This window comes from Molothrus aeneus, chromosome 9, assembly GCF_037042795.1.
Source record: "Molothrus aeneus isolate 106 chromosome 9, BPBGC_Maene_1.0, whole genome shotgun sequence".
Taxonomy (NCBI): Eukaryota; Metazoa; Chordata; class Aves; order Passeriformes; family Icteridae; genus Molothrus; species Molothrus aeneus.
This window is the reverse complement of record NC_089654.1, coordinates 14,424,950-14,452,496: the sequence shown is the minus strand read 5'-3', so window position 1 is coordinate 14,452,496 and position 27,547 is coordinate 14,424,950. Positions and strand designations below refer to the sequence as shown.

General features: G+C 41.9%; 1 protein-coding gene across 6 annotated transcripts; it reads left to right on the top strand.

The window, feature by feature from the left end:
* Positions 1-1,782: 1,782 nt before the first annotated feature.
* Positions 1,783-24,987, top strand: LOC136559988 (vitellogenin-2-like). Of its 6 annotated transcripts, XM_066555565.1 has the most exons (37): positions 1,813-1,852; positions 1,967-1,987; positions 2,093-2,244; positions 3,539-3,790; positions 4,300-4,461; positions 4,553-4,701; positions 5,265-5,415; positions 5,524-5,681; positions 5,770-5,935; positions 6,776-6,901; positions 7,243-7,461; positions 8,378-8,595; positions 8,733-8,830; positions 9,114-9,238; positions 9,347-9,448; positions 10,084-10,203; positions 10,287-10,476; positions 12,178-12,271; positions 12,379-12,564; positions 13,088-13,232; positions 13,351-13,573; positions 13,652-13,827; positions 14,197-14,417; positions 14,529-14,918; positions 14,970-15,006; positions 15,473-15,526; positions 16,369-16,455; positions 17,470-17,682; positions 17,772-17,914; positions 18,312-18,450; positions 18,944-19,079; positions 19,538-19,724; positions 20,051-20,139; positions 21,192-21,289; positions 22,040-22,199; positions 23,591-23,752; positions 24,646-24,987. In XM_066555565.1, exons 1-37 carry the CDS (start codon positions 1,813-1,815, stop codon positions 24,759-24,761), a joined length of 5,505 nt encoding a protein of 1,834 aa, XP_066411662.1. In that variant the 3' UTR covers positions 24,762-24,987. The 6 variants fall into 6 exon arrangements, with proteins under 6 accessions (XP_066411663.1, XP_066411661.1, XP_066411658.1 ...); XM_066555566.1 differs by having other exon boundaries at positions 1,783-1,852; positions 14,197-14,488; positions 14,795-15,006; XM_066555564.1 differs by having other exon boundaries at positions 1,783-1,852; positions 14,197-14,620; positions 14,795-15,006.
* The last annotated feature ends 2,560 nt before the right edge of the window (positions 24,988-27,547 follow it).

Genomic DNA, 27,547 nt, shown 5'->3' with positions numbered 1-27,547 from the left:
TCTAATGTTCATTATGCCCTACAAAGCTGCACAGTAATGAAAACCTAAGCTCCCATGGTGTATATTTTGTTGTAATTTTCATATTTTGTTGTAGTTTTCGCACTTGTCAGTGTTTGTTTCTTTATTCACATTTTGAGTTGTACAAGATGTGCAACTATTTGGTATGCATAACAGGTAAGTTTGTTTTAAATAAATATTTGCTAATAAAAAATTAATTACAACTGTATTAGAGAGCTTGTCCCCTGAGGCACAAAACGTGCTTGTTCCCTTGAACACAGATAGATAGATAGATTGATAATCATGAGAAATGAGACATTTCTTGCAAGTGTCCACCCTTCATCCCTCAAATGTCTTCTGCAGTGAGCTGGGAAGTTCCCAAAATAGTTCACACAGCCTGAGATGGATTTACAGTCCACATGGAATCTGAAAGAGTCAAGGCCTATGGGACTGGCAACCCAAGAACAGCACTTGCTAATGGAAGGCTGTAGAAACTGTGAAATAGAAAATAAATGTTCATTTGTGGGTGTTAAAATAGCATTTGCCACAAAGCACACTCCTGTGGTTAATCATATGACTATAGGAGTTGTGGGAGTAGAAATAAAGTGTCTGATTAACGAGTTTGTCATAGATGTTGAATTTGAATGGGATTCAGGGCTTTTGTGTGACTTAAGGCAACACAATAAACTGTGGGCTTTAAGTTGCTCTTTCAGAAACATTCTCCAGCTCAGAAGCCCCTGTGCATTTTTATTGCTGGTCCAGATGCCACCTAGGTGGCTTTGGGAGACTGTGTCACTTGTGGGAGGAATGGGTCTGGTCAGTCCCCCAGTCCCTCACCATACTCAAGCAGGCCAAGCATGTTTTGTGCATCTCCACTTGCCTCCTCCTGAGGTTTCTAGAAGAGAACACCTGTGTGAATGTGTGCCTGGGCTTTCACTGTGAATCCATGGTGAAGCTGCTTGCAAGCCTGCATCTGTTCAGGTGATTCAGCTGCATTTTGGGACTGACTCCTTAGGAAATGCAAAAATTCTAGCTGACCTGCACTCCCATTCCCCCCGCTTTGCTGGGAGGAGTCTGTGGCTTTTAATTGTTCAGATTTGGCTGTCATTTACCTTGAAAGATAAAATATTTACTAATGGCTTATGAAATCTTTGTTCATTTAAAAAATATTCCTGGTCATTGTGACCAGAGCTGAAAGGACACACTGATCCTCTGCTGTATTTGAATAAATACATATATATGCCATATATACAGGTTTTCATTAGATTGTTAAATGGGCTTTGGTGCACATAGGAGTATAATAGCAAGGGGATATCTGTCCTGGTCTGCTGCAGGGGCAGCTGGAGCCAGTGGTGAGGGAAGGGGAGGAACAGTGTCAGCGTGTGATACTGACTCTGCTAATTGGGCCGCTATCAATTAGATAACAGTTTGGGTCAGGTGCCAGGTCAGCATAACCTGGGCAAAATCAACCCAGTCTATGGCAGGACCAAATATCAGCAACCAGCTGTGACACAACCTAGGAAATTAAGTAATGTGTTTATTGTAAAATTATTGTAAGTGATCTAGTAAAAACTTATTAGGATAAGTTGAAACTTTTAAGCAATTCAGCCAAGGGTTTATGAGATAATCTGTGAGATGCCAAGGTATGACTTGATTTCTGTTATTCCATCTGAAGAAAAAGTATGATTGCAAAAAGGGAAGTGTTTACATTAACTGATAAAAAACTTGAGAATTCAGCAGAATACAGCCACGTGTTCCTGAGCTTCCTTCCATAAAAGTCTCACCATGTCTGCCACAGCCCCATTCACCTTCACTATGAGGGGGATCGTACTTGCACTAGTGCTCACCCTTGTAGGTAAGGTTACACATCCCTTCTTCACCTTTCTTTTCCAAATTTTCCTTAAGTGCAGTGGCAGTGATTGGATCTAGATTGAGCATTACTTACCTGGTTTTTCATCTCTTTTTGTAGGTAGTCAGAAGTTTGACATCGGTAAGTAAATTTCCTTCTATAACCCGCTTTCAGTGAATTTGCTGTTATTTCTGTTTATTGGAACATGCTTAGAAGTATTGTGAAAATGGCTATTATTTCCCCCAGACCCTGTGTTCAGTAGCAGAAAGACCTACTTGTACAGTTATGAAGGCTGGGTGTTGAATGGGCTTCAAGAAAAGAATTTGGCCAAAGCTGGTGTGCGCCTGAGCTGCAAACTAGAGATCAGCGGGCTGTCAGAGAACAGCTACCTCCTCAAGGTACTGCACCTCCTAAATGTGCAACAGTGAGCTAAAATCGCAGTTTTAATTGCATCTGGCTGATGTGGGGTGTAGGAAAGCTGCAGGAAACACAACTGGAGGCTTGTCACTGTAGGTATCAGAGAATGAGCTGCAAGCTGCTGTTTCAGAGGGATGAGTCACTTACCTGTGCTGCTTGTGAAAGTTGTTTGTAGCAGCTGTTCCTCAAGACTTATTGTAAATACAGCTGCTGGGGGTTTGCTAGAAAATGGAAAACTAAAGACATTTAAACCTGCTCTAAAATTTGATTCTAGTCTTAGCACGCATTTTGAACTCCTTGTGGGAAGCTAGGACTTGCGTATGTAAAATCATTGTCATGAAGGCAACTAATAAAAATAGGCTTAAAAAGTGATAAAAGCTAATGATAAAAAGTGATTCATGATAAAGATAAGATTAAAAAGTGAAAATCATCAAAAAGGAGTATGTAATGTTTAGTGTTTGAATAATGCAGTAAAAGATCTGTACATGTGAAATCATGCCTCTGCTGAATTCAGCAGTGATAGGATCTGACTCAATTCAAAATTAATATGCTTCAGGAATGTACTTTTACCCCTTTAATTCAGTTACAAATCAGAGTTTTTTTTGGAATACTGAATTCAGTGACAGCTGTCTCCAGTTGTATTGAACCGTAGATCTTTCAAAACTGGGGGCTAGGGATTGCATTTCACACTATGGACTTTGGCCTGAAATTCTTGTATAGTGTGCACCAGCCTGTGCTCTGAGGCACCTAAGCTGGCAGTAACTTTGCCAAAGTTATTGAAATTGCTTCTTATTGACATTGTATCTCAGTGTTTATAAATATATTGTTCATTGTTAAAATATTTTGGTTGGTTTAAATAAGTAACAAATGTTAAGCAAATATAGTAATTTGTTTAGTCCAAAAAAAGTTGTATAGGAATAAGTTAAAATGAAACATTCTAAAACTGCAAATTTTTTTTACATTTAGAATGGTATAAGCTTTTTAAATGCTAAATCTAAAGCAGAATATTATTTTAAGGCTGACAAAAAGGTTGACTTTATTTGATACGTTAACTGCTTCCGTAAGATAAAATAGTACTGTTGAGCAGGCAGGATGTGCACTGATTTTACAATAGTGTAAACACAAGGCAAAAGAATAAACTGCTCTATGATTTTCTAAGCCTACATTTGGAAGAAAATAGTATCTCACTAGTGGTTATATTAATTTCTTCCAATGTGTTTGTGTATTTATTACCAAAGGGATTTTATTCACCTAAGTATCTTGATTTCCTCCCAGATCCGCTCCCCACAACTCGAGGAATACAATGGCATCTGGCCCAGGGACCCATTCACTCGATCTGCCAAAATCACCCAGATGGTTTCCTCATGCCTTACCCGGCCCTTCAAGTTTGAATACAGCAGTGGACGGGTTGGAAACATTTATGGCCCAGAAAACTGCCCTGATACTTGCATTAACATAGTGAGAGGAATACTGAACATGATCCAGATAACCATTAAGAAGTCACAGAATGTGTATGAATTGCAAGAGGTGTGTTTCTTTCCATTCTAAAACTGTTTTGGGGAAAGAATGTGTTTTTTCTCTTTAGCTGGTCTTCCTCTGAATTTCTGTCTATTTGCATCTACTTTTGTGTGTTTGTAGGAAGAAAAAGGTGATTTTCATTCATATAGAAGTAAATGTGTGCATGTGTGTTCAACAAATTACCTGGGCTGAATACTTTCTAAGACATATGTCTAAGTCTTAACATGCAGTTCTTTGGAGAAAAAGAATTATTATCCATGAATTTATTTGTTATAGGGCTTCCGTAATACAGTTATTTGATCACTTTTATTTGCTAATTGTTGATCTTAATTGATTACTTTTTAAGTTTAAGCTCTATCCCCTGACCAAGTATAGCTCACATGCCTATTATTTGGTTCAGTAGGAATGATTGTATGTAATAGTAACAGCTTCACTGAGAATCTTCATTAAGTAAAACTTCTCACACAATGAAATCCTGACATAATTGGGAAGTCTCATTTTCTGTATTCGTCTGCCAGGCTGGGATTGGAGGTGTTTGCCATACAAGGTATGTCATCCAGGAAGACAAGAAGAACAGCCGAGTCTCTGTGACCAAAACTGTAGACCAAAATAATTGCCAGGAAAAAGTGGTGAAGAGTCTTGGAATGGCTTACATCTATCCCTGCCCTGTTGACATGATGGTACGTGAGATGTGGAAAGATCTTCCTAATTACAAACATGGCCACTGTGTTCCCATTAATTCACGCTTTGGGTCTCCCTGTCGCCCTACAGAAAGAAAGGATCATCAAGGGGACTGCAGCATTCTCCTACAAGCTGAAGCAGTCAGACAGTGGTGCCCTGATCACAGAGGCTGTGTCTCAGCAGGTGTATCAGATCTCACCCTTCAGTGAACCCACTGGGGTCGCTGTCATGGAAGCAAAGTAGGTGGGATGTGGGCTTGCTTCACAAAGTGAGAATAATTAGAGGTTCTATCAGTTCCCTTCACCCCCAACTGAAGTTAAATGAGAATTGAACTCCACAGCAGTTAAATGGAGATGTGTAATCACACCAGAGTTTCCACAGTCCAAAAAGTTCATCAAACCATTTTCTATTTGTACCCTGGTCAAACTGGCATTACAATTGCATGGAAGAAAAGGAGAAAAGCTGTTTTGTTCACTTGTACCATAAGAACGCTAGTTTACTGTTCTGTTTGTTCTGAAAAGGAGCTAATTTGTAGTGTCAGGAGGAAGATAGTGTATGTAGAAATAGGATCATTCATTACACCAGTTCAGTAGCTCTCATTCAGCAGACAGTGATTTTGCTTCTCCTCGGAAACAATTTCATTGTAGATAACTCCAATACCATTTTGTTCTAGATAGAAGTGTTTATTCATTAGCAAAAAGTTTTCTAGACAATTACCATCACAGTATCACTGAACAAACAAAATTGGCACATGGGTGAAGAGAGATAATGCCTTTCTTCTGTGACTCTTGTCTCTTGACAGACAACAACTCACCTTGCTGGAGGTGAAGAGTGAATGGGGGAGCTCCCCAGAGATGTCCATGCAGAGCTATGGAAGCCTCCGATACCAGTTCCCAGCAGTACTGCCACAGATGTCAGTGCAGCTCATCAAGACCAAAAACCCCGAGCAACGGGTATTTTTTTCCAAATTTCTTTCCTAATTAAAAAAAAAAACAAAAAACCTGATCATAAATTCCAAAGACTGTAATTATGCATGCCCTCTGTCTTGTGTTTTGTTACAGATAATTGAAACACTGCAACACATAGTCCTGAATAACCAGCAAGATTTCCATGATGATCTCCCATACCGTTTCCTGGAGCTCGTCCAGCTCTGCAAGCTGACAAGCGCTGACACCCTTGAATCCATCTGGAGACAATGTTCAGACAAACCCCGCTACAGGTATTTCATTGTACCAACCTGTAAGAAACTCTTCTGGTTTTGTGACAACCGGGAGCTAAGATGAAGGATTTTTAAAATCTGTTTGCAGGCGATGGCTGCTGAGTGCAGTCTCTGCGACGGGCACCCCAGAATCTCTCAAATTCATTAAGAGCAGAATCCGCAGTGATGACCTCAGCTACCTTCAGGCTCTTCTGAGTGTTCCCTTTGCTCTCCATTTCACAAAAGCTGATGAGCACACTGTTCCAATAGCAGCAGTGAGTAAAGCCATGTGAATCTTTCCTGTCTCACAATAAACGGAATGATAATCAGCAACCTGTGATTAAGTACATTAGAGGCTGGATTCTCCTCTTGTGTACACTAATTTTGTGGAAACATTGACCTGTGATTTTTTTTTTTTTTTTGGCATAGCATTTATTATAGGATAGTTCCATGTCTTCATTTCTCTATATTGATGTAAAGCCCTTTTCTTATAAGAGCTTCTGGGAATAATTCCCATTTTAGTTTTCTGGGATCACATGGCATGCCCTCTACAGACAAAACTTTGTTCCTTTAATCTCTTCTGAAACAAACGATGATTAGGGTGTTATGTCACTTGAGCAGCTCTTTCAATTACAAACTAGTCCATGAAGTGGAAAATGCTGCAGGAAAAGTATTAGTGCAAACATCAAATATGTTGACACGATAATGAATCACTAATTCTGAGCAGGATTTTTGCCATCTCTAGCCAATATTCTTAAACAGAAAAAGCAGAAATGATGTGAAAATACATCATAAATATAATTGAATCGCACATTTTCCTAGAGGTGTTCCGTTTATACATTGATGTTTATCCATAATCTTAATGTTTTCAGTGTTCAGTTGATGAAAATCAAAATGTATCTATGTAAGCTTATATGTGTATAAACTAGTGGGGAATTAAGCTTCTAACTAAAGCTTCCAAATATAATGTCTACAACCTACTTTAATTTGTTTAGATAAGAATAGTAATCATTCTGAAATTGATCCCTTCAAATAAGATCTGATGATTTTCCTGCTCTGAAAGCTTTGTGAAGCACTGTATTAAATGACAAATTAATTTTTTTTCTTTTTCATAGGACTTAGTGACAAGTTCTCGAATCCAGAAAAATCCCTTGCTTCAACAACTTGCCAGCTTGGGATACAGTTCTGTGGTGAATAGATACTGTTCTCAGACCTCAGCTTGTCCTAAAGAAGCTCTCCAGGTAGCTTTTTGCCAAGCTTTTTTTTTTAATGGCTTAGTAATGTTCATTATATTAGCTTTATTCTTTTAATATCCAGTATAAAAAGGGTGACTGGAAATATAAATACACATTTTGTAGGTTTTCTTCAGAACAAAGGCGTCAAATAATTTTGTCAATGTAATCATTTGCTTCATCATTGAAAACACGGTTTTCACATTGCAAGGGTAAAATCCTGAGAGAAACCACCATTGAGTGATTTTTATCAAAGCTAGTTATTGTGGTAGGCTTTTCAGTGGGTAAGGGGGACACTGTGGACAGTCTATAGATTAGAGTGAGAAGACTGAGCTGTGCTTTGTTTGCAGCCCATCCATGACCTGGCAGACGAAGCAATCAGCAGGGGCCGTGAGGACAAAATGAAATTGGCTCTGAAGTGCATTGGCAACATGGGAGAACCAGCCAGCATCAAGCGCATCCTCAAGTTCCTCCCCATCTTTTCATCCAGTGCTTCTGATATCCCCATCCACATTCAGATTGATGCCATAATGGCCTTGAGAAAAATTGCTTGGAAGGACTGCAAAACAGTATGTAGGATCTGGTAGATTTTCTTAACTTAGTGAATTAGAATATGTACCATAAGTGTAATGGTTTTAATGGTATCGTGTGTGGATTCAGTTTTTTCAAAAAAAGATTATTTTTAAGAACAATACTACACAGTTACATTTAGCTGATGTTTTCTGCTAAGATGTAATGATAATTAGTCAGTAGGAATCTTCCAGCAGTGTTGCTTTTATCATCTGTTGTAACCAGTTAAGTCCTGTGTTAGTTATAGGTAGTGGACACTTAGCCACCAAAAAGTCAGACATATAATTTAAATTGCCTCTGTAATAGGGAGGACAGACACTTTCTCTTAAACTCCTGGGCCAAATGTCAGCATTGCTCTGCCTCTTTTAGACCCTTCCCTTGAGGCTGGGCGAGTCACCACTGACCCCACACTGAGGTTGCTGTCACAGAAAGTGTAGGGAAAATGTTCAGGTGGTTTAGGTATAGGACCTATATGAGAAACCATTCACTCAGACTGTCTTTGGTGAACTGCTGAATCCTTTTAAAACTGGTCTAAAATAGTGAAGTATGCTCACTGAGTCAGTGGAGTTACTTCAAACAATGAATCTGTCTTATTATCTACATTTTTTTCTTCCAAAGATGTTCACTGATATTTGAATATCAGTAACACACAAAGCAATGCTGATGCCTTTTGCATTGTCATGGCTTGATCGATGGACACTTATTTCCATTTCAGTGGTTTCATGGGGCTGTTCCACCATGGCCCCTTCAGTTATATTAGTAAAGTTATGTGGAACCCTGCAGTAAAAAAGATCAGGAAACTTTTCTGCAGAGATAATGATCCCCTCTCCCGTATTTTCTGTGGGTTAGGTGTGGACCCAGTTTGCAAAATGGTTTCAGTTATTGGTAATTCCAGACCCTGTTTTGTCTGTGCAGGTGCAGGGATATCTGATCCAGATCCTCGCTGACGAGTCGCTTTCCCCCGAAGTGCGGATGATGGCTTGTGCTGTTATCTTTGAGACAAGGCCTGCCCTTCCCTTGATAACAACCATTGCCAACGTGGCCATGAAGGAGAGCAATTTGCAAGTGGCCAGTTTTGTGTATTCCCACATGAAGGCTTTGTCCAAGAGCAGGTTGCCATACACGTACAACATGTGAGTAGAGACCAGAACAAAGCAGGTGCTCTTCAGCAAATTATGATCTTCTGCATGTGCTGACAACTGAGGTCAGTTTATTTACTGACAGGATGCAGCTTGTTTCTGGATACTATTATCTTTCTCATTTTGTTTAGATCTTCAGCTTGCAATATTGCCCTTAAGCTGCTGGCCCCCAAATTGGACAGGCTGAGCTATCGCTACAGCAAGGTCATACGTGTTGGTGGTTACTTTGGTGAGTAAATGTTTCAGTGATCAGGAAACTTTCACTTCAGAAATCCATTCCTGAAATATTAAGTCCTTTGGAGAAAAATGGCATTCTTTGTTTCAGTGAGAAATTAAATTAAATGTGAGACTCGCATGTTTAGAGATGCCATTTAATAATTTCTGCCTAAACAGTTAGAGTTTATGTAATGATATATCTTAAAGTTGGCAGTGGAAAAAACTGCAGAACTATTATCTTGAATGATAAACAGAATGGTTAGAAAAAAGATGTATCTTGTTTTCTTCTGCCATAGATAACTATAAAGTTGGTGCTGCTGGAGATGTCCTTATTATGAACAGCCCAGGAACAATGTTCCCGTCAGCAATAATTTCCAAACTGATGGCATATTCTGCTGGGTCGGTGGCTGATTTAGTGGAGGTAAATATATACCTCAATCAATAATAAATAAAATGAAAATTAAAACTGCTCACAAAGTTACCTCTCTAAGCATGTTTCAGACTGCTCCTTCTCGTGCTGTTTTGGTAGGCTGGTGTCCGTGTGGAAGGCCTCACAGATGTCATCATGAAACGAAATATCCCATTTGCTGAATATTCCACATACAAAAAGATAAAGGAGATTGGAAAAGCTGTAGGTATTTTCAGTAATACAACATGTAGGTTATGTGAAGGGGCATTGGTGATGCTTCTCACTCTAGCTAAGCCTTGTGTCAGGAGGTTAAAGGAGTCAGCTCAAGTATGTCTGTGAATGAGAGGTGTGCAGTGGGGACTGCAGGGGACATCTGCCATGGCTGCAATAGCTTCTGCCAGTTTTTGCTCTGGCTCTGCCTCCTCTCCACCTCAGAGGTGGCTGCAGGAGGAGCACAGGAGGGAAGGGAGTAGCAGGCATTGCAGCACACTATGTCACATGCCTGGCAGCATTCCTACTCCCTCCCTTCATCTACCTCACCTAGTTTACAAGAATATGCCTTTGTCTTCAAGAGAAAAGATTATTTCTTGCAGGGCTTTCAAACTGGGTTTAGTGGTACTAATGGCTCAGACTCTGTGTGTAAATGTTATTGTATTGGGATACCAAACTTTTGTGGGCCTCTCAATGGTGGAAGAAAGTGTGAATTAGTGCCATCATGCTATTTACAATTAGAAATCTTACAAAGGAAGAGGGCAGCTTGGTCAGTGATGGGTTTAGGTATGGGTGGTTTAGGATGAATTATCATTTATGAAGGGTTCCATTAAGAAACTTTGCTTGTCTCTTTATCTGTTCCCCAGCTGCTGGGATGGAAGGAACTGCCAACAGAAACCCCCTTGATATCAGCCTACTTTAAACTCTTTGGCCAAGAGCTGGCCTACATCAACATCAACAAGGAAGTGCTACAGCAGGCGGTGAAGGTACCAGGGTCCCCTGCTCTTTGCGATGCTGGCCAGCGTTCCAGCTCCCCATGCCCACGTGCTGGCTCCCTGTTTTCCTGCAGGCAGTGCTGGAGCCTGCAGCCAGGAGCACGCTGCTGAGGAGGGTGGCAGCCCAGCTGCGCGCGGGCACCGCGGCACAATGGACGCAGCCGCTGTGGCTGGGAGAGCTGCGCTACATCGTCCCCACCGCCACCGGGCTGCCCCTGGAGTACAGCTCCTACAGCACGGCCCTGGCCAGGGCTGCTGCCAGCGGTGAGCTCTGAGCGGGGCATGGGAGGGACAGGGCCTGGGCGAGGCTGGAGAAAGGAGTGGAGAGCCAGGAGGTTAGAAAAAGAGCTAGTTTTGGGATTGGAGAGTGGGGCAGTGAAGATGTTTGAAGAGAAGCTGGATGCACTGGTTTGTGCATTGTCTTTGAATGGATTGAAGACAGAAGAGGTGAGATGAGAACCTGGGAAATCAGAGAGAGAGAGAGAGAGGCCACAACATTCAAAGCCAAAAAACCACAAGAGCTGCCTGGGGAGCTGATGCAGACATGGGTAGAAGGGGGTGGTTCCTGAGAGGTGCACACACAAGCTAAGGAAGATTCAATGTTGATTTTAAAAGAGAAGAAAATAGAAAACAATCAAAAGTGCACTGTTAGTAGCATTAAGAAGGAGGAAGAGAAGAGGGCTTGTGAAAAGAGACTGGAGCTCTCTTTTAAAAGAACAAATATGCAAGTGCTAATCCTCATCAAGAAGTTAATTCAGTGATCACACTGTGAGCTGTGCAGCAGACTTAAATTAGGCAAGACTGACTCTAATATCTGCTGACACCATGTAAGGAATGAAGGGTGATGAACATGTGCTTGTGCTCTCCCACATACCCACTCTTTGCTGGTTTTTGGTTTGTTAATTTGCTTTAGTAACTTCTTTGCGGATCTGCCCCTTCTCTGTGTCTTCTGTGTGTTTTTATTATTTTTTTCAATAACGACCTTGTTGCCAAGTTCGGGAGGTATGGATTGGATGGATGGGCTGCAAAATGAATGAAGGTTGTCTGGACTGCTGGTCTCCAAGGGTAGTCAACAGCTGAAAATATAATTGGTGACTTGTTATGAGAAACCTTCCTCTGCCATTGGCACTTGTTAATCGTCTTCTTTTAAAATTCAAACTTGGTAAAAGAAGGCACCCTCAGGATTTCTGTGTCAATATTAACACTGAGTTGGTGGGAACAGCTGCTGCTCTGAGGGGGTCAGGCTGCCACTGACAGTCAGCTTAACAGGCTGGAGAGGATGGCCTGAAAGAAGTGGGGTGAAATTTGACCAAGGCAATGCAAAGTCCTTCACCTGGAGTGGAGTAACCCAAGTGTATAAGCTGGGCATCACCCAGACAGAGAGCAGTTATGCAGGAAGGGCAGGACAACCTGGTACAACCTGGCAGTGTGCTCATGTGGTGATAAAGGCCAGCTGTGTCATGGGCTGGAGAAGCAAGAGCAGAGCCAGTGTGACAACGATTTCCTTCTCTATTTAGCACATTTGAAGCTGTATCTGGAGTAGAATGTCCAGTTTTGGTTCCACAGTACAAGATGCTCACAATTGATGTGAGGAAAGATTGGCGATCAGAGGTTGTTTAGCCTTGTTCTCTGTATTTGCTCTGTCTTCTGACTCCCCATGTTTCTGAAATTTTAATGTTACACTAATTATCAAATTTTCAATTTGGGTCAGCTCTTCATTTCCTTAGTATATTTTTATTTCCATTTTCAATATGTTGCATCAGAGCCTTTGCCTACATAACAAGCTTCCTCTGCATTTTCAGTATTCTTCAGAATCATGAAAGGTCTCATGTACCCCAAAGTCTGTCTTGTTTTCCAGCCGTATTTCCTGTACTAACAAAAACACTACCTTCTACTGGAAACTGCTTATGTTCGACTCCTTTCTTTCATTTTTACAATGTTTACAAGTTGTTCTTGCATTTGCAGTTGATGGAAAGATATCTCCCCCTTTAACTGGAGATTTTAGACCTTCACAGTTGCTCGAATCCACGGTGCAGATTCGTTCTGACATAAACCCCAGGTATGGCAGGTTTCTGAGGCTTTCCATATCAAGGAGGTTTTTAAGGGAAGAACCACGTGGGTGAAAAGAGCACCTTCCTTACACCTGACTGCTGCACTCTGTTTCAGCTTATACATACAGAAATTTGCAACAATGGGTGTCAACACAGAATACTTCCAACAAGCTGTGGAAATTCAAGGCAAGGTCCTGACAAGAGTGCCAATTAAGTTTGATGCCAAGATAGACATGAAGCTGAAAAATATTAAGATTGAAACAAATCCATGCCATGAGGAAACTGAGCTAGTGGTTGGAAGGTACAGTAGCATTACTTCAGAATATTTTGTGTTGTTGAAGCCTGACAAAGTTCACTATTAACTGACCTCCCACAGAGGTCTCTAGAGAGGCAGAGTGACTCTTCAGTGTGTAGCAGAACCTTTGGGATAAAGCACAAAGAAGACAAATACAGTAGCTAAAAATCAGAAGAGATCTGAATTATTCATCAGTGTAATTTTTATATTAAATTGTTTATTGTTTTGTGTTAATTTTTTTTTATTGTCCTTTAAGGATTTTGATTTATGTGCTTGAAGGAATATTTTTGATGTTTTGGAAATTCTGTTGAAATTTATCCAGACTTTGAAAACTTCCTGCAATATAAGAAAATTATATTTGTCATGAACTCTTTTTTTGTTTTAAATAATGTTTATATTTCTAAATTCATATATAATCTCTGTGTTCAAAAATCTTACCTCTGTGCTGTCACATGATACTTACAAGGATGTATTAATCCAAAGACAAGGGGTTGGAATAATTCACTGGTTTTTGCATATATCTCAACAGACATAAGGCTTTTGCTGTATCAAGAAATTTAGGAGAGCTAGGTGTTGAAAAGAGAACTGCAATTCTCCCAGGAGATGCTTCATCAAATATTGTGGAAGAACCTTTCAAACCATCAGACAGAGCTTCCAGTGAAGATTTCACAAAGGTAACCTATTTTTTTGGCTTATACAGTACTATTCACTCTCTCTGCACTGGATGTCTGTAGTTTCACCCTTGCCTGTGACACACTCCCAGTGGCACTCACATCCTCATCTCTAATGCAGCCGGAAGCTGACAGTGCCTCAAGGAAACATGCCTATGGCTCTCAAGAGGATCTTGGCCCCGTCATGGGAAGGAAAGCTCATAAACGAGATGTTTGTGTCAAGCTGCATCACCTTGGCTGTCAGCTCTGCTTTGCCAGAAGGTCACGAGATGCCAGCTTCCTGAAAAACACCTATTTGCACAGACTCATCGGAGAGCACGAAGCTAAAATAGTCTTGATCCCAGGTAAAATACTGAGCATCTTGGGCTTGTCAGTGCTATTTGAAGCAGTATAACTCTCTAACGTGTGCAATTGGTGTGTAGTTGAAACAGATGCTGATATTGACAAAATTCAGCTGGAGATTCAGGCAGGATCCAGAGCAGCTTCCAAAATAATTAATGAAGTAAACGCCGAGTCGGAGGAAGAGGGTGAATCATCTCTGTATGGGGACATTCAAGCTAAACTGAAGAAGATTCTAGGCATTGACAATGTGTTCAAGGCAAGTTACTGAGTATGGCAGTGGGGAACATTTTCCCCTAAATAAGGGCAAGAATTAGAAGTACAGTGTGGGAAGCTGGCATGGCAAAGAAAGGCTGGGGCTGTTTTGGAAGGTGCCAGTACCCCAGGCTGAGGTATTGCTCCTGTGGGGTGCATCCAGCAAGGTGGGCTGAGCTTGCCTGGGTTTCAGCTGGATGGAGTGGATTTGAGGGAATTCTGCAGCTTCTGCTGTGAGTGAGGCAGGGAGGTGGTTTTTCCTTGAAAAGCTGGTGTGAGAACCCAGCTTTGTCTGACACCCACCGAAGTTTTACTTTGTGAAAACAGGACCAGATGTATTCTCTCTTTTGCACCTCTTGGACTGTGTTTGCAGATTGCAAATAAAACACGACACCAGAAGAAGCGACCTTCAAAGAAAGAAAACACTGTGCTTACAGAGCTTGGGGCAGACCCTGACACAAAACAACCCTCCAGCTCATCTTCTGCCTCCTCCGCTGTCTCCTCTTCCTCATCATCTGCTGTTTCTCCTCGTCGTAAAGAGGCTGGTGATGAAGATGAGAATAATCAAGAAGAGCAAGCAAGAAACAAAGATGCAAGCAGCAAGAGCAGCAGTGGCAGAAGTAACAGCAAGAGTAGCAGTAGCAGCAGTGAGAGAAGTAGCAAGAGCAGTAGCAGTGGCAAAAGCAGCAAGAGCAGCAGTGGCAAAAGCAGCAAGAGCAGCAGCAGCAGTAGCAAAAGCAGCAAGAGCAGCAGTAGCAGCAGCAGTAGCAGCAGCAAGAGTAGCAGTAGCAGCAGCAGTAGCAGCAGCAGTGACAGAAGTAGCAAGAGTAGTAGCAGGAGCAGCAAGAGCAGCAGTAGTAGCAGCAGCAGCAGTAGCAAGAGCAGTAGCAGCAGTAGTAGCAGCAAGAGCAGTAGCAGCAGCAGCAGTGACAGAAGTAGCAAGAGCAGCAGCAGCAGCAGCAGTAGTAGAGGCAGCAGTAGTAGCAGCAGCAGCAAAAGCAGCAGTAGTAGTAGCAGCAGCAGCAGGAAGTCATCAAGTCATCACAGCCATGGGCATCACTCGAGGCATGTGAATGGCAGCAGCAGCAGCAGTGAGTCACTGAGCCACCACAGCCATGAACATCATTCAGGACATCTGGATGGCAGCAGCAGCAGCAGCAGCAGTGCATATTCCAAAATATGGGTAATTTTGTCAGTAAATCAACTGATGCTACTAATAATGCTCCTGATGGCAGCTGGCTTTGCATGACAAGTCAGGACATTAGGAGCTGCTCAGTAGATTTCAGCAACACAAAATTGAAAAATTTATTCTACAAACACACCTGCAATCATTGGCACATATGTCTACTTCATCTCAAAAGTTTTCACAAGTTCGTCAAAAATTTTGTTCCTGTCAGGAAATGGGGTTTTTGACAATTTGCTGTCCATAAACATTGCATATTTCTGTCTTAATTTTGCGGTAGAAACATTAACGCTTTATATAAATGACTTCATCTTGCATTATGTTCTTGTGACTAAGCATACAGCACTATGTATGAATGATAATCACTAAATTTCTTATTTAATTTCCAATTCTTAGATTTTCATATAATTGCAGCATTTCTTTTCCTCTGAGACTTCTAATTTTCTTGTTTTTGTCATTTTCAAAGGAAGCTCATGAGATTTATCAGTACCGCTTTAAATCAGCACACAAACAAGAAGAGGTGAGTTTTTCTTTCCTCACTAAAAGAAGTATGGAATCTGTCAAGAGTCAAATGGATATTTTAATGGCAACTTGTTATCTTTGTTGATGAAAATTACAGTACTGATAACATTAGAACTGTGGTGGTTCTTCTGAGATCGGTAAAGACAGAGAGCCGTGTTCCCTTTTGTGCTGCGCATGTGAAGCCACTTGTGGCTGTGCAAAGGAGCTACAAAGCCTCTTCCAAAGCACTGAAACAGACTGGAGCTGCACACCTTGAAGCAACCATCAGAAGCTTGATTCATTTGATTGGCTTTGATCACCTGGTTTCTTGGGTTGGAATCACTGCACATACATGAGTATAGTGATGTGGACAAATGTAGGAGGATACCTTATTTTATAGTATTTTGGTTGAGCAGATTCTTACTAGGACATGAGCCAGCCAGAGCAGTGTACTTGGCACTAGTGCTCCTCAAAAAGTAACATTTGAGCAATGTGTGTCCACTCAGATGCTCCTTTCCATTCAGTTGGTCCATTCAGCTCATCAGGCCTGTGCAGAATTTCTGGTCTTTCATATTGAAGTGAGAAGCTGATTAAATCTGACTTGCTTTGGTCTATTGTTTTTTAATACAGGGAATTCTCATCTCTTCATGGTCCTTATGGACTGTGAAGAGTCAAATATGTTGGGGGAAACAAAATTTTTCAGAGTTAGATCCTACATAGCAAGCAGGACAAAGCCAAGTGCCATGAGAGAGAGTATTGTTCAGGACTGCCTCATGCAATTTCTTCATGCATGCTTTAAAGTTACCCTCTTAAGCCTGTTGTGGTTTGATTTTTTTGGGTTTTTTTGGGTTTTTTTTGCAGTTCCCAAAAAGAAAACTCCCAGAAGACCAAACAGACAGCTCACATTCCTCTGCCAGATCCAGTCATGCCACATCTCGAGCTTCATGGGTTAGTTGCATCATTTTTAGGGGGTTTTGAGAGCTTGGAATAATGTCAGAGTGGCTGTGCACTGACAGTAATTGTATACAGTAATAACTACAATAATCATGGGAAGGGAGAAATGCCAACCTCTTGAGTCTCAGGTATCAGTCAAGACGGGCACCATAGCTCCCACGTGCACTTTCCTCAGCAGTGAGGATCCTTCTTAACTTGCATCACAACCCTTCCCTCATGGAAGTCCCACCCAACAGATGCCTGCAGAGACTCATTTTGTGACCTCTGCAACCTGGAGGGAGATTGAGGTGCTGCAGTGCCATGTGAGGACATTGGTGGTAGCAGAAGGCATGTTCCAGAGGGGGCATGGAGCACCTGGGCTCCTCACCACCAGCAGATGAGTGCAGGCTTGAGAATGATGGAGTGAAGATACTGAAGGTCATGATGCACTTAAGGCTGTTCTCCAAGGGAAGGGGTTCTTGATGTTGGAGAATATGTCCTGGATTATATTCTGTGCTGAGTTGCTGTGCAAACACAAAACCTGACTGCTCCACAGAACTCACAGCCCAAGTGTGAGCAGAAAGCCAGCACAGGACCCAGACAGATAAACAAGAGGAGATGAGTGGGGGATGTTACTGCTGTGGGAATGAGTGATGCATACCACTGACAACTGATGTTCAAACTGAACCACTTGCATTCATTCACAGGCTGGATACTAACAATGAAGCCCAAATCATACAGTCATTACTGTGTTTTAATTATATGACTATTTCCATGGTATCAGCTGTAGCTCAGGAAATGGCACAAATTTTGGCTCATAAAAACACTAAAGCCATCTGGCATGCAGAGGCACGTGCACATTAAAGACATATGCATGAGGTTTTATAGGCATGTATATATGTGTGATACATATGCTGGTATATATTTGTGGTTCAGTTATTTTTTCATTTATCCATCTAGATCTAAAATGTTCCATGGTAACTCATCTATAATTATATGTTTTGCATGCCTTCTCCCCCTTCCTCTTAGCCCAAGTTTTTGGGAGATGTTCAAACCCCAGTGTTAGCAGTTTTCCTGCATGGCATCCGTGACGATAAGAAGATAGGAGGCCTCCAGCTCGTGGTATATGCTGATATTGACTCCATCAAGCCTCGGGTGCAGGTATTTGTGTCCAACCTCACAGATTCAAGCAAGTGGAAGCTCTGTGCTGATGCTTCAGTCCACAATGCTCACAAGGCAAAGGTAAGGCTCAAAACTGGTTTGTACAGCTCTGTATGCATCACAGGAATGCTCCAGGCACTAAAAAATGAACCATTGTCCCTCCATCACAGGCCTACCTGAAATGGGGACGGAATTGCCAGGACTACAAGGTTTCATCTGAGCTGGTAACTGGGCAGTTTGCTGCCCACCCTGCTGTACAAGTGAAACTGGAGTGGCCTAAAGTTCCTTCCAGTATCAGATCCGTAGCAGAATGGTGAGAATTGAATCTTCAGTGACACTTGTTAACAATGTTGGTCAACTGGGAAAAATCAGCATCTGCACACAAGGTTCTAGTGGCTTAAGTACTGGCTGGTACTTTATTCTCTGATCTGTGCAAGTACTGCCTTTGGACATAAAAGCTGAGAGGGATTACATCTTATTTTAATGTACAGTAACTCTTGATATTTGCCATAACTGCTGAAAACTGAGGAACAGATCCTTCCTTTCACTGAACACTTGAACAGCAGAGCAGAGAGTGGGTGTGAGGACATTACCAGGGATCCTGCAGACTATTATGCTGCTTACACACTGGTGTGATACAATTTAGCTGGGATGTGTGCAGCCTTTTTTTTCTCCATCTCACTAAATCTTTCTGATTTGAACTTTTGAAGGTTTTACAAGTTTGTCCCTGGGGCTGCATTTATGCTGGGGTTCTCTGAAAAAGCAGACAAGAATCCTTCTCGACAAGCCAGGCTGATCGTGGCTCTAACTTCTCCAAGGACTTGTGATGTTGTTATCAAGCTTCCTGATGTAATTATGAAATATTTTTATCACTCTTCTATCTTATTCCTAGTAGAAAAGTGTGACTGTTTAATTACAGTGGGTCAGTTCTGAGAAAGAAAAATTAAGTTAGCATCAGTTTGGGTGCAAATGATGAAAATTACTTTTATATATTTCTATCATTGTAATATTTCGTAAAGGCATGTCTATATAGTGATTCTTTTCATGGAGAGCGATGTGGGTACTCATGATGACATGAGTTTCCATCTGTAGTACCTCCATAAGTGTTCACCTCATCACCTTTGAAAGGGAGTAATTCATTCTCTCCCAAACAATACCTGAATGACCTCTCTCACACCATGAGAGAAAACTGAACAAAAACAAAAACCTCATGCACAATGAGTCAGATGAGTTATGTTCACATAAAGACTTTGCAATGAAAGTAGAAGAAATAGGAAAAAATTTTGTGCTAGCTGTTTGCTGGCACAGACACATTTTGATGTGCTTTTGAATTCCTTTTCAGATTACCCTCTATGAAAAAGCCATGAGGCTTCCCCTGTCACTCCCTGCAGGGCCAAGGACATCAATGTCAGAGCTGCAGCCTCCCAGCTGGAATGTCTTTGCTAAAGCCCCTTCTGCAGTGCTTGAAAATTTGAAAGGTCAGATCTAATTGGGTTCAGAAGCATGACAACTTCAGTCTCACAATTTATTTGGACACCTTGTAAATTTTTCTGGCATTGTTTATCTGAGTTAATTAGGAAATGTTCTGTAATAATGTGAGGATGATTCAACTGAGAGAAAATACTGTGCATGTAGAACAGAAATCATCAGCATTTCAGGGATCAAGATACCAATTATTTGAATTGATAAAATTTTAAATTTCTGACAATTTTTTTGTTATATAGAAGAACACATTTTATATGCCTTTTTAAGATTTTATGGGTGCTTACTAGTCAAAAGTCCCTGTGAACCATATGAAAATATCACATAATGAAACAAATATAAAGCTAAAATAATATAGCACTAGAAACAAACCACACAATTTAGTGGCTTTCTCTCATGGAAAACAAAAAACTCACTGTTTTTTTTGTTTGTTTGTTTGTTTGTTTTAAACCAGCTCAATGCTCAGTTTCCTACAACAAGGTCTCAACTTTTAATGAAGTTCGGTTTAACTACACAATGCCAGCAGACTGCTACCACATCTTGGCTCAGGATTGCAGCTCTGACCTGAAGTTCCTGGTGATGATGAAGAATGCAGAAGAAGCTGTGAGCCTGAAAGTAATCAACATCAAGCTTGGCAATCAGTAAGTAACTTCTGCCAGATCCTGGGAGCATGAGGGACCTCATTGCCCACATTTAGCATGAAAGGAGCTCCAATCTGAGCTTTCCTGCAATGGCCAGCAGCCCATGGGGCTTCAGCACTCCCCTTATTTGTTTTCCATGCATATTGAACATGATGCTGGTGCTCTTATCCTGCATCTTAGGTGACAAGAGTACTCCTGATGTAGTTTAAGCATTTGAAATGAGCTTGTGCTCTGAGCAGTGGTATCTAGTGAGCAGGAAGTTGGCCCTGTCACTATGAGTGTGTGAAGGTGGCACAGGCAGGGTGTGAGCACTCTTGTCCTTGCAGTGAGGTCGATATGCGCCCTGCCGACGGACGCGTGAAGCTCCTGGTGGACGGGGCTGAGAGCCCAGCAAACGTGTCCTTGACATCTGCTGGTGAGTGATGCAGCACATGCTGCTCAATTTTCACATGTGTTTTGGGAGAAAGGAGGAAAGAGAAGGAATCTGTGAAGGAGATTTGATCAGTTTGTATTCAATCCACGTTTCTTTGGTTTTTACATATTTAATATGTACTTTACTCACTTGCAGAGGGACACTTAAAAAGATTGATTAGAGTGCGAAGATCTTGAAGTAGCCTAAATAGGCAAGACATAATTAGCATGAAGATCCCACCTTTTTGTACATCATTGCAAGTCCTGTTGTAGTTCCAAATTTGAGAAGGGTTTTGGCTATGCTATCAAATTTTGTCTTGATTAAAAAAGTAGAGCTTTTCTAAAATCCACTACACGTGACTTGTATATTGATGTTTTTCCTGATTTGATTTGTAGGTATAAATTTGGCTTGCATTCTACCAGGGATAGGTATAGAGAGCTGGTGAAACAGTCTGCTTGATTCTCTTTTCTCAGGAATAGTTTGTTTCTGTGAAAAGTAAAGGAAGACCTTGTTTTATCCTGTGCTGTGTAGTCAGGGGCTATATACAGTGTGGGTATTCTGACTGAAGAGCTGCAATATATGAATTGGGCTAAATCTTGCTGAAATTGGGTTAGCATGTACCAGTGCTGAGCTCTGTCCTGTTTGTTATGTACTTGGGAAGGGATAATTGTGCTAGAAATGGCTCCAGTGGCAGTCATGGTGTTCCTCATACTTCCATATTCCAACACAGTGCACTCAGACCCTTGTTGATCTGCACAACTACAGAGATACTATAGACAGCTCAGTAATAATTTATAGACATAAATGTGATTATGTTAATAACCTAAAAAAAAATTAATGTCTGTGACCATTAACATTCTCTTCCATCCTTTTGCAAGCACTCATTTTCTATACATGCCCATTTCTATGTTGCTTTCTTCTATATTTGTGTTTCTTGAATAGGGTAATTGAGGAATTTTGAAGAAAAGAACATTTTAGAAGCTTGGAAGATGTTTTTTTCTCTCCTAAAGAAGCTAAGTTTGGTCTGGTTTTGTTTTGTTTTGTTTTCCTTCTAGGTGCTTCTCTGTGGATCCATAGTGAAAATCAAGGGCTTGTACTCCTTGCCCCAGCCTATGGCATTGATAAACTGTACTTTGATGGATACACATTCAGGGTATCATTCTTCCTCTTCATAAGATTGAGTGTTGAGAATTTCCATAGAATTCCCTTAAATCTGTGTGTATGAGGGCAAGGGTGTACAGTGGCAAAGGCAAGTGCGTGCAGGGCACAAAAAACCCCAAGGGAAGATGATGCTACAGGATTGCACAGTCCTGCTCTTTATTTCTGGGTGTGAGAAATGAGAATCTTTGATCAACAAAAGTGTTCTGTTCTTGCAGTACAGATGTGTGTTGGGAAGTGGGTCTGTGAGCGTACACGTGCTGAGTCAGCAGTGCCTTTGCAAGAAAAATGAGTTTTCAGCTCCTGACCCTGTTCTTACAGCTGTACAATTCTTCAAAACAGCAAAAATGCAGCCATTCTTGTTAGATAAATGAGTGGTTTAGAGTCTGCACTGAAATTAACATGAAGCTGGAACGTAAGGGGTTGGTAAACTGTTTCATGTCTGTCTCTTGTACTATCAAAACAACCACCAGAAAAAAGCTTCAGCGTATTAATAATAGTCTAGAGCATGAATAACTTAACATCCTAGACTGGCACACTAGGTTATAAAGACTGTATCAGTTATAGATTCTGCAGCCTCACAGGAGTTTGGCATCTGACTGTCAGACCCTTTTGAATTCTTATCAAAGAGATTTTAAATATTTGTGCATTAACTTACACTGGAAGGGACCTGCATAGCAAAAATGTGCTCCACAGGTATTACTTTTTTTTTAAACTTGAAATACTTGCTTATTTTTCCTTCAAGATCCAAGTTGCTTTATGGATGGCAGGGAAAATGTGTGGACTGTGTGGAAAATACGATGCAGAATGTGAACAGGAATATCGGATGCCCAACGGATACATAGCTAAAGATGCAGTGAGCTTTGGGCATTCTTGGATTTTGGAAGAAAGGCCTTGTAGAGGAGGTATGCAAGCTCTAATAAATTTAATATAATATTACAGCTATTGTTCAGGAAATGTGGAATCTGTTCAGAAAATTAAAAATCCATATATATTTTGGAAATAAAAAGCATATTAGAAGATTCATTATTAAGTTATATGTTAAGTTTTAAAATTACTTGCAAGTTGAGAAAGAAATAAGAAATCACAGGTTAAACAAGCCAAAATATACAACTTAGTTGTAGTTCAAAAAATAAGATGAATCAAAATCTTTATTTCAGTTTTGAAGTATTTTAGATGAGGATCAGAAAGAGGATAAGCTTCACACACAATGTTTTTATTTAAGCACAACCCCATTTTCTGGACATCAATTTTCAGCAATTAGTCCATCAAAAATCTGATGGGTATTAGTAGTTATTACCAGGGCTGACCACCTGGTTTTTGAACCAGTGCAACCTATCAAACAAAGCATTCATGTTTTGTATGTACAAAGTAGATGAGCAGTCCAGGGACTTAATTACATGGTTGAAATAAAAAAGCTGCATTTTAAGTCTTTCAGTAGATTAGGATCTCATGGTGTGCAGCTCTCAGCTGAGGTTATGACGCAGCATCACACCACAGTGCTTGAGGAGAGCAGGCACGTTGCATCTGCAGAGACTTGTCCTGTGGGAAGGACATCCTCAGTCCCTGGAGATGGCTTCTACATGTCTAACTCAGCATTAGCTGTTACTCTTCCATGTTTTTGTCACAAATTCTGGACAACAAACTTGCTTTAGATGGATATAGAGCCCACATGCACATCCACAATAATATTCCCGTGGCTGGTGGTGACCACATTCTGTTTCCATTTAACATATGGTGGAAGCTACTGGAATTTGAAGACATAAAATTTATATCTAGGAATAAATTGTGGTCTGTTTAGCTTCTCACTTGTAACTGCTTGTCCTGGGAATCCAAAATGAGATCAATATTACTTGTTGGCAGCAATGACTGTTGCTCTCTCAGACCAGTTCTGTGTCTGGATGACATTGGTAATAATGCAATTCTTTAGTGATTAATTTTATTTGGTCAGAAGTCTCCCCTTTAGTCCCACTGCTGAACATTCAACATTTTAAAATGTGGTTTGACAGCTATTCAGTCAGCCAGTTTACCTTGAAAAATGTTTATTAGAAAGTACAATGTTTCTATATCCTGATCTAGAAGCAGACCAGTTGCATTTGAAATTAGCTTTCCAGGGCTCCATATCCAACAAGCTGATTTGAAAGACTTATCAGCCAGTAAAACTTCTTCATTCGTGATCAAAGCACAGTTTTCACAGAGGGAAGTTTGCAGACGGGCAGTGTTGGCAGATGGGTCCTTCTGGGGGGGTGTGGAGCTGTATGACGTTGTCACCAAGCTGTCCCCCTGCCTGTTGCAGCCTGCAAGCTGCGGCACGCCTTTGTGAAGCTGGAGAGGGCGGTGCAGCTGGCCGGGGTCGAGTCCCGCTGCTACTCCACGGAGCCCGTGCTGCGCTGCAACAAGGGCTGCTCCCCCAGCAGGACGGCCCCGGTCACCGTGGGCTTCCACTGCGTCCCTGCGGGTAAGGCAGCGCGCATCCCACCGGGGAGGAGCTGAGCAAAAGTAGCAATAGATTGTCACTTAGTTATTCCACTTGAAAAACACGGATGCAGCATGGCCATCGGTAGGCATGGACTTACTGCCCTATTGACTGAAGCCCTTTCCCTGTTCCACTGCTAGGCAAATATTCCTTCAGCGAGGGAGATGGTTCTCTATTGTACATTTAATTGTTTTCATTGTACTGGGATTTAAAGGCTAAACTGAATTCTCCTTCGTGGTGCTTAGGGCTAGCAAAGTAAAGGCAGGACAGCAGCACAGCACAGTGATTGAGCTGAAAAGCTGTGTACTGCAGCCTGTGCAGACTGAGCCATAGAAGAACAAGCACAGCACCCCAAAACAGGGATCCTTGCCTTGCATTTTTTATATATCACTGCCTTTGGGTGTGATCCTATTTCACTGTGCTGATTTAGGTACTAGAAGGGCAGGTGTGGACAGGATTGTACTGGAAGGGCAGGTGTGCACACAGGTCCAGTGATATAGGAGAATTTATTTTCTATACATGTATTGTAGATTATAAGACATTAGATAAAATAGATATAGATTATACAGAGCATAGAGTTGTATCTGTTTTCCAAGTTTTTTTTCTTAAAGATTGTAATACCCTTTCCTAAATGTGTCATTAACAAAATTCTTCATGGAAGTAGTAGCTTTCAAGGTAGAATTGACTTATTAATGAAGTGGATTTCCTGGAACATCTCTGTGTGACTTGTGACTTCATATTCAAATATGAATATGTAAATCAGTGAGGAACAGCCAAGCCCGCTGTAATTAATAACTAGTGCATGGTAAATGCTGTAGCTTGCAGAACTACTTGTGAAGTAAACTGTTTAATTTTCATTTCTTGTTCCCCAACAGATTCAGCCACCAGTCTGACAGACAAGCAGATGAAGTTTGACCAGAAGTCAGAGGATATGAAGGACACTGTTGATGCACATATAGCATGTACTTGTGAGGATGAAAACTGCACATGAAGCTGTACCTGTGCAGCATAGGAGAAAACAGAAATACTTTCATGTTTTTATTGTGTAGTGTAAAAAAACTTGTCTTAAGGAATAATAGATACTAAATTAAGTACTTAAGGATCTTGTATGGGGAATCTTCCCAAGTAATTTAAAGTATTAAACTTTATTATTGTAGAAACTGTTATGATTGCCCATAAATATCTGATTTCATAATAAATCCATGCATGGAAAAAATTGTGAAGGTTTCCTTATTCACTGGTGGTGGAAAGAGGTCTACATTAGGTGGAAAGACTTCTTGAGTACTGTGCACTGGGGTTCTGTTCAGGGTCACACTGGGAATTGGATTGGGTAGCTGTGGTACTACTACTCCTGCTTGTTCCCCCAGTGCTTCCTTCCCTGCTGCTGGGATCCTGTGCACCTGCAGCAGGACCTGATCACCTCGGTGTGATGCTGCACCCTCTGCAGCTGTGGTGCTTGGCCAGAGCTCTGGGATGGGCCAGGGCTGCTGCAGGGAGCAGCAGGCTCAGGGAATAAACCTGAATCTCGTGTCCCTGGGCAAGGCTGCTCTGAGGGAGCCAAGAACAAGTGAAGTTTCTGGTGCACCACATGCAGAAGCTATGGTGAAGTTGTGTCTTGGAGCAGGACAGGGTGGGGCACACCAAGAATCATTAAGCACAGCACCTGCCAAAGGCTCTGAAGCTGAGCCAGACCTCTGCACTCGGGAGGAGATGCCCCAACCTCTGTGCCCAGCAAGAGTTGTGGCTGCAGCCACCCTCAGGTCTGTGTGGGCATGGTCAGGGATGAGCTCATCTGCCCTGAGCAGTGCAGCCCAAAGGATTCCAGCAGACCTGGAGGGTGTTTTCTGCTTGCCTTAAGGCTCTGTTTGCAGGCTGAGTATGCACACTGGGTGAATGGGATTTTGAAAACACTTGAGAACATTCTGTAAAAATTGTGTTGTTTTGCTCTCCCCAGCAGCTTTTGCACCTGCAATGGATGCACATACCTGAGTTTTCTTGTTTGGATATCAGTTTTACAGTTCAGAAAGGTAAAGTCCTTAGTACCAAAAGAAATCTGTTTGCAAGGTCTAAATATACCATTCTATGCAGTTTAGATGCTGCCATGGTAACCTAGACTGCAGAATGCTGGGGAGCTGGCAGCAGCAGTAAAGCCATGAGCTGGTGGTTTGCTGCTTGCCTGGAACTCACACAGGGCAGTGATGGAAAGCACAGACTTTTCAGGTAACCTCAGGCTGAATCCAGCAGAATCCAGGGCTTTATGTGGCCCCTGTGGGCAATGCTGGCACAAACTTCCAGCTCCAGTTGGGGCAGCCCATGAGGCTCTTCCCAACGTGCCAAGGCTGGAGCGGAGTTTTGGGGGAATTGTTTTCCAGCAGCCTCAGCATCCAGGTGTGCTGAACCCCAGCAGCACTGCCCTGGCAGGAGAGCCTGGGTGGGCATCACCCAGGGCAGCCAGAGCCTCTGTGGGACTGCAGGCCAGGTGGGTGTAGGTGTCCATCTCATGAGGGCCCATGGAGAGCACTCAGGCAGCCTCTGCTCCTCTCTCCACTGCCACAGCTCGAGGGAAATGGGCTCAGCCAAACTGTTTGTCACCCTCACAATTTTCTTAGTTTGGGGGTTTTTTTTTCCTCTCTTCTTTTTAATTCAGGTCATATCCTTCTGAGTAATACTAGTGTAAAATGGCTGTTAAAATATGGGGGCAAAGACTGGGATTTGAAATTGTTCTTGAGGTACTGAAGAAGTGACCTAGGAAAGGAGAGGTTTCAGTTTCATAGAGAAGTCACTAGAGACAAAGCCCTTGCCAGCAGGTTTAGGTGACCCTTGAAGCAGAAGAACAGATGTCCCTGTGGCAGCAGCATGGCTGGGATGACCAGGGATGCAGCATCTGCTGCCCAAAGGGAGGGATGGGGTGGGATGGGGACAAGATTCTGCAGTGCTGGTGATTTTGAGGAGACCCTGCCCTTGCAGCTGGGTGCAGCCTGTACAGCTGCCAGTGAGGACCCTTATTTTGAGGAATGTTGTTTGATCTTTATTTTGAGAAGTCACTGTTATAGTGTGATGTTTCAGTGATATAGTGTTATAATTTTGAGAATACAAGCATTGTTGCATTTAATATTTCCATCACAGCAGCTTTCTACTTGTACTGCCACTAACATTAAGTCCTTGCTGCCTGCAGGATTTTTTTTTTTTTTAAACCCAAACCTGTGCAGCTGCTATAGCTATGCCATAATAGCTTTTGAGCCTTGAGTACCAGTGGCCAGTAGCTGTATACTCAAATCTTTAAGTACATTTACCAAATCTCCAAAGACATGACAAAACTCTCCAGTGAATAGCTTGGCTTTCTATCATGTGCTGCCAGTTTTACAAGGGAAGGGGTTAAAAAAATCAGGACCTGAATACAGAGTCAGTAAAAACACGGTGAGGGATTTGTCATGCTTCAAATTTCTTTTTTTTTTTTTTCCCTACAGATGCAGTCTTTGATCTAGGAAGAAAATCCACTGTTTGTCAGACATTATAAATTATATCCCAAGGGCTAATTATAAAACCCCATCAGCTAAAGAACATTACAAAAACTAAGCTGTCTTGGATAGGAGCCGCTGGTCTGTGGATGAGAAAATGAATCCAGCCCCTTCCCACAGTGAGCTGGGCAGCAGCAGCTTTGTTCCCAGCCACAGAGGAGAAGGTTGGTGAGGAAGCAGTGGCCACACAGTGCCAAGGTGAGCCCTCCAGCCCTGGGCTGCCTTAGCCCTCCCTGTGCTGATTCCTAATGGAGCCCTC